Genomic DNA, 17,120 nt, shown 5'->3' with positions numbered 1-17,120 from the left:
GCATCTACCCTGTTAAGACCTCTAAGAATCTTACATGTTTCAATAAGGTTGCCTCTCATTCTTCTAAACTCCAATGAGTACAGGCCCAACCTACTCAACCTCTCCTCATAATAAAATCCCTCCATACCCGGGATCAACCTAGTGAACCTTCTCTGGACTGCCTCCAATGCCAGTATATCTTTCCTTAGATAAGGGGACCAAAATTGTTCACAGTATTCCAGGTGTGGTCAAACACTGCCTTGTATAGTTTTAGCAAGACTTGCCTATTTTTATACTCCATTCCCTTTGAAATAAAGGCCAACATTCCATTTGCCTTCCCTATTACCTGCTGAACTTGTATGTTAGCATTTTGGGATTCATGCACAAGGACTCCCAAATCTCTCTGTGCTGCAGCCTTCTGCAGTCTTTATCCATTTAAATAATATTCAGCTCCTCGATTCTTCCTGCCAAAGTGCATAACCTAATATTTTCCCACATTATGTTCCATCAGCCAAGCTTTTGCCGACTCACTTAACCTGTCTATATCTCTCAGTAGACTCCTTGTGTCATCCTCACCACTTGGCTTCCCATCTATTTTTATGTCATCTGCAAACTTGGTGATAGTACGTTAATTTCCCTCATCTAAGTTATTAATATATATTGTAAATAATTGAGGCCCCAGCACTTATCCTTGTGGCACTACACTAGTTACAGGTTGCCATCCTGAAAATGCCCCCCTTATCCCAACTCTCTGTCTTCTATTAGTTAGCCAATTCTCTATGCATACTAATATACTACCCTCAACACCATGGGCTCTTATCTTATTAAGTAGCCTTATGTATGGTATCTTATCGAACGCCTTTTGGAAATCCAAATACATTACATCCACTGGTTCCCCTTTATCTATCCTGCCTGTTACCACCTCAAAGAATTTAAATAAATTTGTTCGGCATGATTTCCCCTTCATAAAACCTTGCTGACTCTGCTTGATTAGATTATGCATTTCTAAATGCTCTATTACATCCTTTTTAATAGACTCCAACATTTTCCCAATGACAGAGGTTAAGCTAACTGGCCTATAGTTACCTGTTTTTGTCTCCCTCCCTTTTTGAATAAGGGGGCTACATTGGCCATTCTCCAGTCCTCTGGAACTTATCCAGAATTTAAGGATTCTTGGAGGATTACTACCGATGCATCCACTATCTCTGCAGTTACTTTCTTTAATATCCTAGGATGCAACCCATCAGGTCCAGGGGACTTATTGGCCTTTAGCCCCATTGGTTTCCCTAATATTTTTTCTCTAGTGATGGTTATTATATTTCCTCCCCTCCTTTCGGCCCTTGATTATTTAGTATTTTTGGAATGCTATTAGTATCTTCTACCGTGAAGACTGAAGCAAAGTATTTATTCAACTCCTATGCCATTTCCTGGTTCCCCATTATTATTTCCCCAGCCGCATTTTCAAAGAGGCCTATGTTCATTTTGGCCTCTCTCTTTCTTTTTATATATTTAAAGAAGCTTTTACTGTCCATTTTTATATTCGTTGCTAGTCTACCCTCAATGTTTATTTTCTCCCTCTATTATGTTTTTGGTCGTCTTTTGTTGGTTTTTAAAACTTTCCCAATCCTCTGGCTTACCACTAATCTTTGCCACACTGTATGTTTTTTCTTTCAATTTGATACTCTCCTTAAATTCCTTGGTTAACCATGGTTGGTTTATCCCCTTCCTTGAATCCTTCTTTCTCATAGGGATTTTTCCTGGTTTTCAGCCATGAACTATTTTCTTTAAGGTCTGCCATTATTCATCAACCATCTTTTCTGCTAAACTCCTTTCCCAGTCCACTCCAGCCAACACTGTCCTCATTCTATTGTAATTACCTTTATTTAAGTTTGGTACAGTTGTTTCCGACCCAAGTTTCTCACTCTCAAACTGAATGCTAGATTCTACCATATTAGGGTCACTGTTTCTGAAGGGATCCTTTACTCTGAGATCATTTATTAAACCTGCCTCATTACACATTACCAGATACAAAATAGCCTGATCCCTGGTTGGATTCACAACATATTGTTCTAGGAAACTGTCCCAAATACACTCTATGAATTCTTGCTCATGTCTACCTCTGCCAATTTGATTTTCCCAATCTACAAGAAGACTAAAGTCACCCATGATTAATGTACTGCCTTTTTTACATGCCCTCATTATCTTCTGATTTATTCTCTGTCTTACAGTATAGCTACTGTCAGGGGGCCTATAGACTCCTCCCACCAGTGTCTTCTTCCCCTTGTTATTTCTTACCTCCACACATATGGATTCTACATTTTCCAATCCAAAGTCCTTTCTTGCTATCGTACTTATTCCATCTCATACGAACAAAGCTACCCCACCACCCTTTCCTTCCTGCCTGTCCTTTTGAAAAGTCACATACCCCTGAATATTTAGTTCCCAGCTTTGATCTCCTTCTAAACATGTCTCCGTAATGGCTGTAAGATCATACCCATTAACCTCTATTTCTGCCGTTAATTCATTTATTTTGTTCCGAATACTACATGCATTTAAGGGCCATTAATATTGCCTTTTTAGCATTCCACCCCCCCACCTCCCCCCCCCCCCCCCCCCCCCCCCCCCCACCCCCCCACCCCGACCCTATTTGCTGCTGTTTTTTTATGTTTGTACACTCTGTCCCTTCCTGTCATACTCTGGGTATCATTACCTATTTAGTTACCTGCAAGGCTGCCATATCCTTTTGCTTTGTAAGGCTACGTATCTCCTTTCCAGAACCACCTCTGCCCCAATTTAGTTTAAAGCCCTCTCTACAGCCTTAGTTATTCGGTTTGCCAGGATACTGGTCCCAGAAGGGTTCAAGTGAAGACTGTCCCACCGGAACAACTTCCTTCTACCCCAGTACTGGTGCCAGTGCCCCATAAACTGAAACCCATTCCTCCCACAACAATCTCTGAGCCACACATTTAACTCCTTGACTTTATTTACCCTATGCCAGTTTGCCTGTGGCTCAGGTAGCAATCCTGGGATTATTAGCTTGGAGGTTCTGCTTTTTAATTTAGCTCCTAACTGTTCAAATTCTTTCAGCAGAACCTCCTTTCTATACCTATCAATGTCGTTAGTACCAACATGGACGACAAGTGGATCCCTCCCCTCCCGCTCCAAGTTCCTCTCTAGCCCTGAGGACATGTTCTTAACTCTGGCACTGGGCAGGCAACATAGCCTTCGGGACTCATGCTCACGGCTGCAGAAAACAGTATCTACCCCACTAATTATACTGTCCCCTACCACTACTATGCTCCCATTTCCTCCCCCCACTTGAATGGCTCCTTGTACCACGGTGCCGTGGTCAGTTCGTTCATCCTTCCTGCAGTCCCCGCTCTCATCTACACAGCTTGCAAGAACCTTGTAACTGTTGGACAGTTGCAGGGGCCGAGGCTCCTCGAATGCTACCCTCTGGGCACCCATACCTGCTGGGTTAGGATGGGAAGAGGCCTTGGTGGGATTTGAAACAAGGCTGTGAATTTTAAAGTAAAATCATTGCTTGACCGGAGGTAAGAGGCTGGTCAAGAGAGCATTGGAATAGTCAAGACTATCCTCACAGTGTAAAACTTTACTGGTTTATGCAATGTTTTGTGGTAGGAATTGCAGGGCTGTATGCAGTTCTCTTTTAAAACAGTTTTATTAAGTAATTTTAATTACTTTTCTCTTCTTACAGTTTCACACTTTGGTATTCTATTCTAACATCTATATCCAGCCAGGTGTCAGCCTCCAATAATTAAAAAAGATGATTAGAATGTTGGCCTTTCTCTCAAGGGGGCTGAAATGAAAAGGGGAAGAAATTATGTTACAACTGTAGAGTTCTGGTTAGAGCCCATCTGGCCTCCTGCATTCAGTTCTGGGCAGCGTGCCTCAAAAAAGGATAAACCTACCTTGGAAAGGGTACAGCGCAGGTTCACCAGACTGATAGGATGGCAAGCTGCATAGACTCAGCTTGAATTTCCTTGATTACAGAAGTTTCAGGGGTGTTCTAATTGAGGTGCTTAAGATGATTAAAGGATTTGATAAGGCAGAGAAAGAAACTATTTCATTTGATGAGAGCATTCAGAACAAAGGCGGGGTAGGGGGTGGAATAAGTTTAAAATTAGAGTTAGGCTATTCTGGGCTGATTTTGTAAAACACTCCTTCACACAAAGCATTTTGAAAATCTATCTATCCCACCCTCAAAAAGCGAGTTAGGCTAGGTCAACCGAAAAGTTCAAAATGGAGATTGGCAGAGGCTTGTTAGCCAAGGGTATTAGGGGGTTACAGAATAAATGATGATATAAATCAGCCATTATCTAAATGAATGACAGAACAGTAGGGGCTGAATAAGGCCCATTCTTATTCCTACATTCCTAATGCACAGGTTTAATCTTGGGTCCTGCATTAGTGTGTGCAACCCCTGCTATAGGGTCTCCTTTCAATGATTCTTCGCTGCACTGTTATTTGGTCAGTCTATTCCCCCTTCATCACTGTACAACCTGGTCCCGAATAGACACACACCCTACCATGCTGTTTTGCCATGCTTGGAGATGAAGTTGTTCCCACCCCAGATTAAAATGCAAATATCAAATATTAATTTTGTAACACACTATACGCTCTTCTTGTAAGCACAGAGGATGCTCCTCCACTATCATTGTCATTTCTCAGCCATTATCTAATTATTACTCATCTGATCATGCTACTTTCCCTAAATATTCTGCTTGATCTTGACTCCTAGTGCGTAACCCCGCAAAAGATTGACTAGTTTATTGCACTCCCCAATTATTGCATTACATTTGTATGATTTTTTAAAAAATCACACCAGACCGCCACACCATAAGGTAATGCCTAAACGTGTTTTTAAACTAACAACTGGTTTTAAATTGTAATTGTATAGGCTTCCATACTTGTTTTTAACCACACCTCCTAATGTTTGGAGGCACTGCTGCTCTTCCAAGTTTCACCTCCCAGCAATATTTCTCCAGGTTGTGTTGCAAATATATTTTCCAGCAAGTAAGTAAGTTTATTTACTGATTACTGGCCCATAATTTGCAATTCGTGATGAAGCCTGCTGCTTCCCTCAAAGAAAGTTGCCCACAAAGATCTAACAATCTCTGTGATGTGGGTTTCTTTTTATGCGATATTGGTTTGAATCTGGCGCCAAGTCATGGGAGTTTCCAGGTGTCAAGAAACATCAAACTGGGTAAGCACTCAATCACATTTAATTAACTTTAAGTGATAGGGACATTTACAGTGGATTAATGTAGAAGTTGAAATATTAAACAAAATTTAATTTTTTTTAAATGTGAAACTTCTTTATAAACAGAAATGTGATATTCCACAAATATAAAAGTAGTTTTTCAGGGCCAGAGAGGCTTTTCAGCAGTAATTATGAACTTAGTATGCCGTTAAAACCAAGTTAAAGCTTATTCAACAAGAAGCAACTTTTTCTAGGTGTTATAAAGCCATGCTTTATATCAAAAGTGACTATGTATTCACTGGCTGAAAATCACAGATTGAGTTAAAAAAACTGAAACAGCATTCCAGTGACTTGAAACTGCAGTTTCTAAGATGGCTGAACATTTGCATCACTGTAGCTTACAAATTCCAAAGCTATTAAAATGGGAGTTAACCTGTCTGCAAGAAGCCATCAAAGATAATCACCCTAGAAGAATGTGAATGAGCCACCTCTCCTGACCCAAGCACAGAACATCCGGGCAGCACCTGGGTGGGGAACAAGCCTTTAGGTGTAATTATTTCAGACAATGAAATCTAGCTGACAGAATCCATAATCTAATCCAGTTGAAATCATGCACTCGCCATGACCACATTTGGGCAAGAAGGCAGTTAACAAGAGGAGGTATTTGACCAAATCTTCCTTGGAGTAGCAGTCATGATCAGAGAAGGTAAGTATGTAATGTAAGTGGGTGAGGGGGAAGACGGATCAGAGGGTGGTGTTAGTAAGGTTTGGGGCTGAACAGTCGGAGAGGGGTCATGGGGGTGTTTAGTTGGGGGATGTGGTCGGGGATGGGGGGATGCGGTCAGGGATGGGGGTGATGAGGGGTGGTGGCGGTTGAGGAGGAAGCACCAAGGGTGGCAAGGGCGCAAATGTGCTCCGGGTGGGGGACTTCAATGTCCATCGCCAAGAGAGGCTCGGCAGCACCACTACTGATGGAGCTGGTCAAATTCTAAAGAACATAGCCTCTAGACTGAGTTTGCAACAGCTGGTGTGGCAATCAACAAGAGGGAAAAAAAACAACTTGACCTAATCCTCACCAATCTACCTAATGCAGATACATTTGTCCATGATGGTATTGGTAGGGGTGACCACCGCACAGTCCCTGTGGAGACAAAGTCCAGTCTTCAGATTAAAGATACCCTCTATTGTGTTGTGTGGCACTACCACAGTGCTAAATGGTATAGATTTCGAACAGATCTAACATCTCACAACTGGGCATCCATGAGGCATTGTGGGCCATCAGCAGCAGCGGAATTGTAGAATTGTATGCAACCACAATCTGTAACTTCATGGCCTGGCACATCCCCCACTTGACCATTCCCACCAAGCAGAAGCATTAACCGTGGTTCAATGGAGATTGCAGGAGAGCATGCCAGGAGCCGCACCAGGCATATCTAAAAATGAGGTGTCAACCTGGTGAAGCTACAACACAGGACCACGTGCATGCCAATCAGCGGAAGCAGCAAGCTATAGACAGAGCTAAGACATCACATAATCAATCAATCAGATAAGCTCTGCAGTCCTGCCACATCCAGTTGTGAATAGTGGTGGACAATTAAACAACTAACTGAAGCAGGCGGCTCCACAAATATCCCCATCCTCAGTGCATCAGTGCAAAAGACAAGGCTGAAGCATGTGCAGCCATCTTCAGTCAGGAGTATCAAGTGGATGATTCTTCTTGGCCTCCTCCAGAAGTCCCCAGTACCACAGATGCCAATTCGATTCGCTCCATATTATCAAAAAATGGCTGAAAGCATTGGATGCTGCAAAGCCTATGGACCCTGACAACATTTTGACAACAGTACTGAAGACTCATGCTCCAAAATTAGCCAAGCTGTTACAGTACAGATTCAACACCGGCATCTATTCAGCAATGTGGAAAATTGCCCATGTACGTCCTGTCCACGAAAAGGACAAATCCAACCTGGCCAATTACTGCCCCGCCAGTCTACTCTTGATCATCAGTAAAGTAATGGAAGGGGTCGTCAACGGTACTACCAAGTGGCACTTGCTTAGCAATAACCTGCTCACTGATGCTCAGTTTGGGTTCCATCAAAGCTGCTCAGCTCCTGACCTCAATACAGCCTTGGTCCAAACATGGATAAAAAAGCTGGACTCAAGTTGTGAGGTGAGAGTGACTGCCCTTGATATCAAGGCAGCATTTCACTGAGTGTGGCATCAAGGAGCCCCAGCAAAACTGAAGTCAATGGGAATCAGGGCAAAAACTCTCCACTGGGTTTGGAGTCAATACCTAGCACAAAGGAAAATAGTTGTGGTTGTTGGAAGTCAACTATCTCAGTCCTGGGACATCATTGCAGGAGTTCCTTAGGGTTGTGTCCTAGGCCCAACCATCTTCAGCTGTTTCATCAATGACCTTCCCTCCGTCATAAGATCAGGAGTGGGGATCTTTGTGAATGATTGCACCATGTTCAACACCATTCACCGTCACTGGGTGAAATACTGGAACTCCCATCCTAACAGCACTGTGGGTGTACCTATGCCACATGGACTGCAGCGGTTCAAGGCAGCATACCACCACCTTCTCAAGGGCAATTAGGGATGGGCAATAAATGCTGGTCTAGCCAGCGATGTCTACATTCCACGAACAAATGAAAGAAAATTGAAGCTTCCCGATTCCCAGAGTCCTTGATTGGGACTTCCGAGGGGTCCCCCAGCGCATCTTCCAAGGTACCTCCGGGGTATAACCACCTGGAGACCATAAGATCTGGGTCCTTGTAATGAGCCCACCAAACCGCTTATGTTTTAAGAAGCTGCTTTTCTTCAGGTCACAGGACAGAAGCAGAAGAGATGGCGACGGAACAGGACCCAAGTGGGCCACTCTCTCTTCATCCAGTCTGTAAGTTTGAACCATGTCTGATCGACCATTTTTAAGAACCAACCTAGCAGCTGCTAACTCGATAAGAGAAATCGCCCCTCAACATGTTTAAATTGTCTCAATGCTGAATCCAGAAGGACCCTCAAGCTCAGCCTGAAACCATTCAAGTCGTTCATCAACAAGACTTGTATACCTTTAACTTTTATTAGATTCAAAAACGGCTGCTTAATCTACCCTCTCATTCTGTAGTGTGTGTGTGTGTGTGTGTGTGCCTGTGTGCGTGCGTGCGTGTGCACGTGTCCGAGCCTTAACTGCATGTTTGCATGAAAGTTGGAGCGTTTTGGTTATTTTTATTAGACCGTGTTAAGTAAAAATATTAATCTTTTTGCTTTTTAAAGCTTAAGAAAATCTGTCTGTGTGTGCCTTTTACAGTCACAGCACATAAACAGTTAACCATTCACTGACTTGACAAGCATATCCCTTTAAAAAACCTGTTGCGGTCAAACGAAGAGCTTCTCACCTGATTGTAAGAAAGGGGTTTTTTTTACAGCAAGGCTAATGGTGTAAAAGGGCATGTTCTGGTCAGTTCAATGATTATTAATTGATGGCAATCTGGCGGTTGGGGGAAGTCTTCAAAGGTGAACCCTATGAAGAAACAGAATCACACAGCAACTTCTGGATTTTTGTATTTAACTGTGCATGTGTAAACACTAAACATTGCTGTCAGTTTCAGAGGAGTAAGGACAGCAAACACTGACAGTTTCACCATCATTAAAACTGCAAAATCCAGGCCCTTTCTTTTAACACACATAGGGAAATGGCAAAAGTGGATAACTATTTTAGAGCTAGCACAGGCACCTGGCTGAACAGCCTCCTGTAAAATTCTACTATTCTAAATTTATTTTAACTTTGCTTCCTGTGATTTATTCTGTGCCAGCTGCCTTCACAGGCTTGTTTCTTCTTGGTGCTGCAAAGCCTTATGACTCTGGGAACTAGCCTCCCTCTTGTCCCATTGTCCGACTAGATGTCAATATCGACGATCACACTCATTCTCAACAGCACCAGACCTGCCTCAAGCTGTTTTGTCAGGTCCTCTCTGTCCATCCTAACATACCTGACTTCCATCCATATTGTGTCCTAAAGAGCAATTTCCATCTCTGGCCATTTCTATTCTGGCTTTGCAGCCTGCCCTCACATGCCTAGACTGGAAAAAAATCAACAATTTGATTTTTAAAGCACTTATAGTGCTATATACTGCCACCATAAAATGTAACCTATAGCCCTCAGTGGCTCCCTTCCTAACAACCAAAAGAGAAAATCAGCGGAGAGAGAAATAAGAAAGAAGTGACATTCAGAGATGAAAAAAGTGAAAGAGTCACAGAAGCAGACGAGAAGTCTGAGAGAAAACAAACAGAAACCTGAACAAATGAAAACAAAGATTTGCATTCTTATTGCACCTTTCACAACTGGAGGTATTTTACTGCCGATTAAGTGCTTCTGAAGTGGTTACTGATGCAATGTAAAAGATGTGGCAGCTCCTCAGTGTCAGCCTAGCTATGCTCAAGTCTGTGGATTGGGATCTAAATCCACGACCTTCAGAAGTTGGAGGGAAGAGTGCTACCATTGAGTCACAGCTGACATATAGGCAAGAGAAACAGACAGTACCCTCATAAAGGGATACCACAGGAGATCCACTGTCATGTAATCATCTGATTTGCACTTTTTGAGTGCTGAAGCTGGCCAAGATCACTGAGGATCCCACTCCTTTCTGGCCTTTAGACCTTCCACTTGATGCACCATCTCTTTAGCAATAAGCTGATAAAACAGCTTGAAGTTTACTATACAAACTTGAACAAAACAAAAACAAGCAATATTGACTAAACTGAGCAAATAAGATAATGATTCTAAACAATATGAGCTTCTACCTTAACCTCAATCCAACAGATTTAACCCAGCTTAATCTTGTTACTGTCACATTCACTCTGATAGGCTTTTAAACATACTCGTGCTCCGGAGGGCAGTTCCTTTTTTTCCACTGAGTCTAGTTGCACAGGTCACACCTCAGCTCTATGGTATCTTCTTACCAATACAACCTCCTGGTCCAAGTATAAACGTTACTGACAGTCACATACCACAACCCACCATACACATGTAGACACACCCTTGGCGTGTATTCCGTAGCTGGACATCTCCTTTCTTTACAGAGCTACTTGGTCCTACCCAATTCTCTGGAACTCCCTCTTTTCCTTCCTAAATATACAAAACTGAGTTCTATGGTTAAGCATAACAGACTGAATAACTGCAGCCTCCAGGTAAGCTTCTCTTACACTTACTCTTTTTTCTAAAAATCAAACCCCATCAGTTTTCCTTTTAGAGCATAGCTCCACCCTCAGCAATTTTCTCCATACAAACTCAGAACTTTCTTGCTTCTAAAAGCCTCTCAACTGGGTCAAAAATTCAAGCACTGTTTGTAAACACACACAGGCACACCAAAGTAAACAATCCCAATTCACCTTAAATTGAAACTGAAACTCTACATTCTTAATTCTTAATATAACCCACAATATAGAGTTATAATAATACCTTCCGCTAATCTGAAAAACAACCATTCACCACTAATCTGTTTCCTATCACTCAGCCAACTTCCTATCTATGTTGCCACTGGTTCTTTTATTTCATGGGCTTCAATTTTGCTGACAAGCCTGTTATGTACCTTTACCTTTTGGAAGTACATATAAACCCCATCAACTGCATTACCCTCATCAATCCTTGCTGTTACGTAATTGAAAACTCAAGTTAGTTGAGCACTATTTGCTCTTAACAGATCAGTGCCAGCTTTCCTTAATTAGTCCTCATTTGTCTAAAAGCTTTCCCATAATTGAGGTTAAACTGACTGGCCTATAGCAGGCTTATCTTTATACATTTTCTTGAACAAGGGTGTAGTATTTGCACTTTTCCAGTCCTCTGGCAACACTGCTGTGTCTCAGGAGGATTGGAAGATTATGGTCAGTGCCTCCGCAATTTTCACCCTAACTTCTTCAATGTCCTGGGATGCATCTGATCCGGTGCTAGTGACTTATCAAATTTTATATAACGAACCTTTCTAATACCTCTTCCTCATCAAGCTTTAGCCCATTCAATGTCTCAACTACCTTCTCCTTCATTATGACTAAAAAGGGATTTAGCTTTTTTTAAATAAAATTAATTTTTACATCAGTGTGGACTGCAACAAAGCCTATCATAAAGGGACCATTTGCTCAAAATGTTCTTCCGCTATACACATATATAGTAGCGACTTTTAAGTGTCTTAACAACTTAAACAGTCTGATTTTTACTGGACTGTTCTTAAGCAAGCTTTTAGTTTTCATGTCACCATCGATAGTGCAACATCATGTGTCTAAGTGCAGTTGTGGGGGAGTGAATGAGAGACCAAGCAAATGTGATTGTGGGACAGGGATAAGCAATTGGCTTGACTCACTGAACAATGCAAATACAAGTCTATCTTGGGCTTGGCCTAAATAGCCAAGTGGTTATGGTACTGGGTTTGTAACCCCAAGATCAAGAGTTCAAATCTCACAATGGCAAACTATGAAACAATGTAACCTCATCTGAATGGGAACAGATGGAAACGTGTTTGTACTCGAAAGAGCTACAAGTCTATCTTGCTTGGCCTAAACAGCCAAGTTGTTATGGTACTGGGTTTGTAACCCCAAGATCAAAAGTTCAAATCTCACAATGGCAAACTATGAAACAATGTAACTTCATCTGTATAAACAGATGGAAATGGGTTTGTACTGGAAAGAGTTACTGCCTGTGCCAATTTCTGCTTGGCCTAAATGGCCAAGTGGTTATGGTACTGGGTTTGTAACCCCAAGATCAAGAGTTCAAATCTCACAATGGCAAACTATGAAACAATATAACTTCATCTGAAACAGATGGAAACGGGTTTGTACTCGAAAGAGTTACAAGTCTATCTTGCTTGGCCTAAACAGCCAAGTTGTTATGGTACTGGGTTTGTAACCCCAAGATCAAGAGTTCAAGTCTCACAATGGCAAACTATGAAACAATATAACTTCATCTGAAACAGATGGAAATGGTTTTGTACTCGAAAGAGTTACAAGTCTATCTTGCTTGGCCTAAACAGCCAAGTGGTTATGGTACTGGGTTTGTAACCCCAAGATCAAGAGTTCAAATCTCACAATGGCAAACTATGGAACAATATAACTTCATCTGAAACAGATGGAAACGGGTTTGTACTCGAAAGAGTTACAAGTCTATCTTCCTTGTTGTTATACATGGGGAATCGAGACCATGCTTAATCATCAGCTGAAGAAGAGTTACAGGATGCTAAATAATTGAACAAAGATATATATTCAATTCAGTTCCCATTCTAACATCATGCATTATCTATCTATAATAATTTTTATTGCTTTTGTTTTAGTGTTATAAAGCCACGCTTTATATCAAAAATGACTTTATTTATTAGGTTGAAACCACTGGTTGAGTTTTAAATAACTGAACAACAGCATTTCAGTGACTTAAAACAGCAGCCTCTAAGATCGCCAAACATTTGCATGATTGTACCCTACCAATTCCGAAGCCATTAAAACAGTCAAGCTGTCTAGAAGAACCCATCAGAGAAAATCAGAATGTGAATGGCCCATCTCCTGACTCATGCATAAACATCCAGACAGCACCTGTGTATTCACCAAGTGAAATGACTGTCAACCAAGCCATTAGATGCAATCACTTAGAATCCCGAAGCCTAGATGAGAAGGGAACTCTTCCAGTCATAATCTAAACATATCTGAACCATGGACCTAGAATCAACTTGCTATGACCATGTTTGGATAACTGGTCATTTGGTGATAGGGGATTATGTGAAGAGTCACCTTGTATTTAAGAAACTGTTTTTCTCCGGGACAGTCAGAACAGAAGAGAAGGAGATGCAGGACCATGAATGGGCACTCTCTCTCGCCTGCCAACCATTCATCCTACAAGTTTGTCCCCTGCCTATTGTTTGACCATCCACATGCTGCCGCAGAGTTTTAGGAATCAACGCAACAGCTGGTGACTCCAAAAGAAAATATATAAGATTGTCAACATCTTTAAATTGTCTCGACACAGAATCTAAAGGCCATAGAGCCCAGGCTGAAACCATCCAAGTCATCAATCTACAGGATCTGTATACAATTGACTTTTATTGGACATTTAAACTACTTAACATTTTGTTATGATATGTTATGCTTTGCCAGGCTGACCAAATCCACAAGGGAAACTTGGCCATGCAATCACAATGATTTTGCAATTTATATTTATTATGAGAAAGCTTGTGCACTCTAGTCAGAAGTAAAGGTTCCACTACCACCATTAGAGATTTTAAAGATTAAATTAAAACATTTAGTAACAAAAGAAGAAAAAACTTAAACACACACACAATATTACAGTCACAGTTATAACAGTTCCCAAAATTTCTACTTAATCAAACTCCCAATTACATATCCCCTTTAAGGCAACAGTTCAAACAGATTCCAAATTTATAAAGTCATCCAGCAAAATTACCACAAGCACCCACTAGACAATGGATTTCCAAAGGCTTTCAACACAACTTTGGTTACTGGAACAGCAAACTTCTTCAGGGTGGCTAGAGGCTCTTTCCCCAAGTCTGTCTCACACAGTCAGCTTTCAAGATTCCACATGGCCATGCCTCACACAGCCCTCCATCATTCTTTAAATATATTTCTTCGTTTTTTGATCTGTAAATCCCATTGCTTCCACTTGTCTTTAGAAGTTACTTTTCCCAGAATCTAAGAATCTTTCATGCTCTCATTATGGCCAATACTTCTGGGGAAAATCGACTTCGCCTTATTTATCTTGCTGTTTTAAACACTTCTCCATTTATCCAAAAATGCAAATTTTATTCACACCGTATCTGCTGACCTTGCCCTAGCTTTACTCATCTCCATTTCAAACGTCTGTTTTACACCTCACTTCTTTGATAACTTAAATCTCGCAGTCCATTGTCTTTAGTTTAATTAAATTAGCCCCACACACAGAACCATATGCACACACACATAAGTCTGCTTTAAAATATCCCACAATATTAGGAAAAATATGATAGTTTCCTGCCACTGTCCTCCTTTTTAAATGATGTGTGTGCGATGAAACCTTGAATGCATGAGAGAATCGGAGCATTTTTTTTATTTTTATTTAGATCGGGTGTTAACTACAATAAACAGTACTTTCTTTTTCTTTATAAAACTCAAGTTTACATGAAAACCTGTCTGTATTTTTTTACAATCACAGCACTTAACAGTTAAACACTCGCTGAACTGGTAAGCAAAAACGACTGTTGCGCTCAACCAAAGACTGGAAAAAGAGGGGAGCCATTCCAGCACTTCCCAACTGACTGTAACAATAGTTAAATAAGATGTAAAACTGGTGTGCTACAGCAAAGGTGGAAAAGTGCAGCTTACGATGTAACATGATTATATGTAAACAACACATCTGTATGTATTAGTGAAGCTCAGTCCCAATAAGTCAGAAAAAATATATTTTTGATGTTGGTATGAGTTTTCATTTGTGGACTCCTGTGATCTGCACAGGAGTTTTGTCATCAACCTTTTATGAATTTGGTACCTAAAGTAGTAGTAAAAGTACTAAAATCTTGTTGCTATATTGTCAATATGAGGGAGGAAAGTAACATGGAGGGGAGATCTGATTGCCAGAATTTGTGTGTTTTTGGTCCATTTTGATGCAGGGGTTATAAGTAGAACTTAACTTATGCCAGAACTTTGAAAATTTGTAGTGTTTTTTAAAAAGTAAGATAAGTAGCTTACTGCTTTGTGCCCAGTTACTAGAACACATGCCTAATCTAGCAATAATTAGCAGAGCTCAACCACTATTTAGTTCTGAAAATGGCAATTTAGAAACATTTAGATAATATTAGGCTACCTTTTGTTCTTCAAGTTGTTAAGATTCATGAAGATGGGCTGCAGGAGTTTTACAGGAGGAATTGACGAGATATTAGTTGCAGCACAATATTGAACATTGAAGGGTCATCAGCTTAAAAGTTAATTCTGCTACTCTCCACAGATGCCTGTTCTGCTGAGTATTTCCAGGATTTTATTATTTCAAATTTCCAGCATTTGCAGTATTTTTGCTTTTGAAACTGTTACAGCTTTTTCAAAAAAAGCTATTAGTTTCCTGGTGTTGCAAGTTAAGTTCCAGGATATAGTCAATTGTTGATGTCTTTGTGTTGCCCATTTCCTCAGAATTTCTTCTCTTCATAATTCTTTTTCTTCAGTTTGAGAACTAGTGGATGCTTTGGCTTGGTGTGTAGAAAATTGAGCTGACTATATTTGGATGTGGCCCTCAGCCACTCCCTTCCCAGCCATACTTCGACTCTCGTCACATCATCTACCTCTTCACTTTCACACTACCCACTGTCCTTTCTACCATCATTATTCCTATCTCCTTTCCACCCCTCTCTGTATCCTTCCTTTTATCCTTGGTCCACTCTCCCACAATAGGTGGCAATATCCTCAGTTTCTCACCTCATGCCTTTGTTACACATCTTTGTTTGCTTTTTAAATCCAAATAATTCTTAAAGAAACTCAGATTATCAAAAAGCAAGAAACATCGGTCTGCCTTGCCAATCAATTTGTTTTCCTATCTCTCTCACCACCCATCACCCCCATTTTATACACAGGCACCCACAATTAGATTAACTTGCAGAATTACTTAGCAGGAAGGGCAACTGGAGACATACCTAGTCTGAAGGCGGAACCAGAGCAGCAAGACCAGACCTGGAAGCTCAAGACAAGCAAGAGAAGTTCCTCCTACCAAAATGAAGGCAACCCTTCAAAGTGAAGATGGCCAACTTCAGAATGATAGAGGGCCACTGACTTGCTAATGGTAGTTTATGATATAATTTTTTGAATGGTTTTAGCAATTCCCATGCTCTTTATGCAATCATTATTTGAGACCAATGGCAGACAACAGGTTTATTAAAACAACCATTACCTCTCTCTCTCATTTTCTGTTCCTCTGAAGATGTGCTGGGGTTCTTACTTTTCTTTCTGGCACTGTCCATCCGACCCTCCATGGTAGACTAAAGAGAATCGTATACTTTACTAAAAAAAAATCCTTGAGGTCAAAATAATTGCAATTTGAGTACATAAATCAGTAATCAATTCTGCAATGGTTCATTAAGCAGTACCCTGAGCTCAATTTAATGATTAAACAGCAGCCTGCATCGTTCACTTCTACAGGGTTAAGAATCTTTGAAGGGCTTTAACTAGTATTTTTAAAAGCATGATGAGGATTACTTCTTCCGGTTCTCACGACAAAGACTTGCTTTTATTATATGATGGTTTTGAAGGGCAGTTTATGTTGTTGTGTTAGGAAACAAGGCTGAAGAACTGGGAGAACCCGTTGCTCTTGATTCAGGGTTTCCAGTCAAGTGGGCACCATTCAAAGGGACAGGATGCGGCTCTGGAATGTAGGCCGGGGCCCGGGCCCGGGCCCACAGCCAGAGCCAGGGCCCAGCACCCCTCTCAACAAGGGCCAGGGCGCCGCCAGCTGCCGGTCACCCCGGGGGACGGGCCCCCTAACAGCAGCAGCAGCAGGAGGAGGAGAGCCGGGCCGGGTATTCGCATGAGGCCCTTCAGACGGGGGCAGGCCGGGGTACCCGAGCTCGCTAACAGCCCGGGCTCGGTGCAGCCGCCATCCCCGTGATCACCGGGTTGTATTTCCCTACCGGGGGCTGCGGCTGCGGCTCCTGTTGTCCGGGAGGAGGCCGGTCAGGGAGAACGGGCTGCGAGCCGAATAAACCTCAGCAATGTGGGTGAAACAGAAAGGCATTAACATTGCTGTCGTACTCCACCTTGAGTGGAATGAGCCCGATGCAGCTGCCCTTTGCCCTCAGAACCGTCTGCTGTGTTTGCAGCGGATGACAGGATTTTATCTCCGATGCTGTTAAATTACGAGTTCGGGAATTTTTTTTTTTTATTATTGAATGCGAGGGAGATTGCAAGGCAT

The 17,120-nt window shown here is 41.6% G+C and overlaps 1 protein-coding gene across 2 annotated transcripts in view; it reads right to left on the bottom strand.

Annotated features, from left to right (window-relative positions):
- Positions 1-17,097, bottom strand: part of si:ch211-22i13.2 (uncharacterized protein LOC553945 homolog) — a 45,824-nt gene extending 28,727 nt beyond the window's left edge. The window contains exons 1-2 of one of the 2 annotated variants that reach the window (XM_041174828.1): positions 16,966-17,097; positions 16,104-16,191 (exon numbers count right to left, since the gene is read on the bottom strand). In XM_041174828.1, coding sequence (XP_041030762.1) covers positions 16,104-16,185 — 82 coding nt within the window. In that variant the 5' untranslated portion in view covers positions 16,186-16,191; positions 16,966-17,097. Of the gene's footprint in view, positions 1-16,103; positions 16,192-16,839 lie in introns of both variants that reach the window. The other variant, XM_041174838.1, reaches the window with a different exon arrangement.
- Positions 17,098-17,120: the final 23 nt, after the last annotated feature.

The sequence above is a fragment of the Carcharodon carcharias genome, chromosome 2, assembly GCF_017639515.1.
Source record: "Carcharodon carcharias isolate sCarCar2 chromosome 2, sCarCar2.pri, whole genome shotgun sequence".
In the NCBI taxonomy this organism is placed as follows: Eukaryota; Metazoa; Chordata; class Chondrichthyes; order Lamniformes; family Lamnidae; genus Carcharodon; species Carcharodon carcharias.
This window is presented reverse-complemented; position numbering and strand designations above follow the sequence as displayed.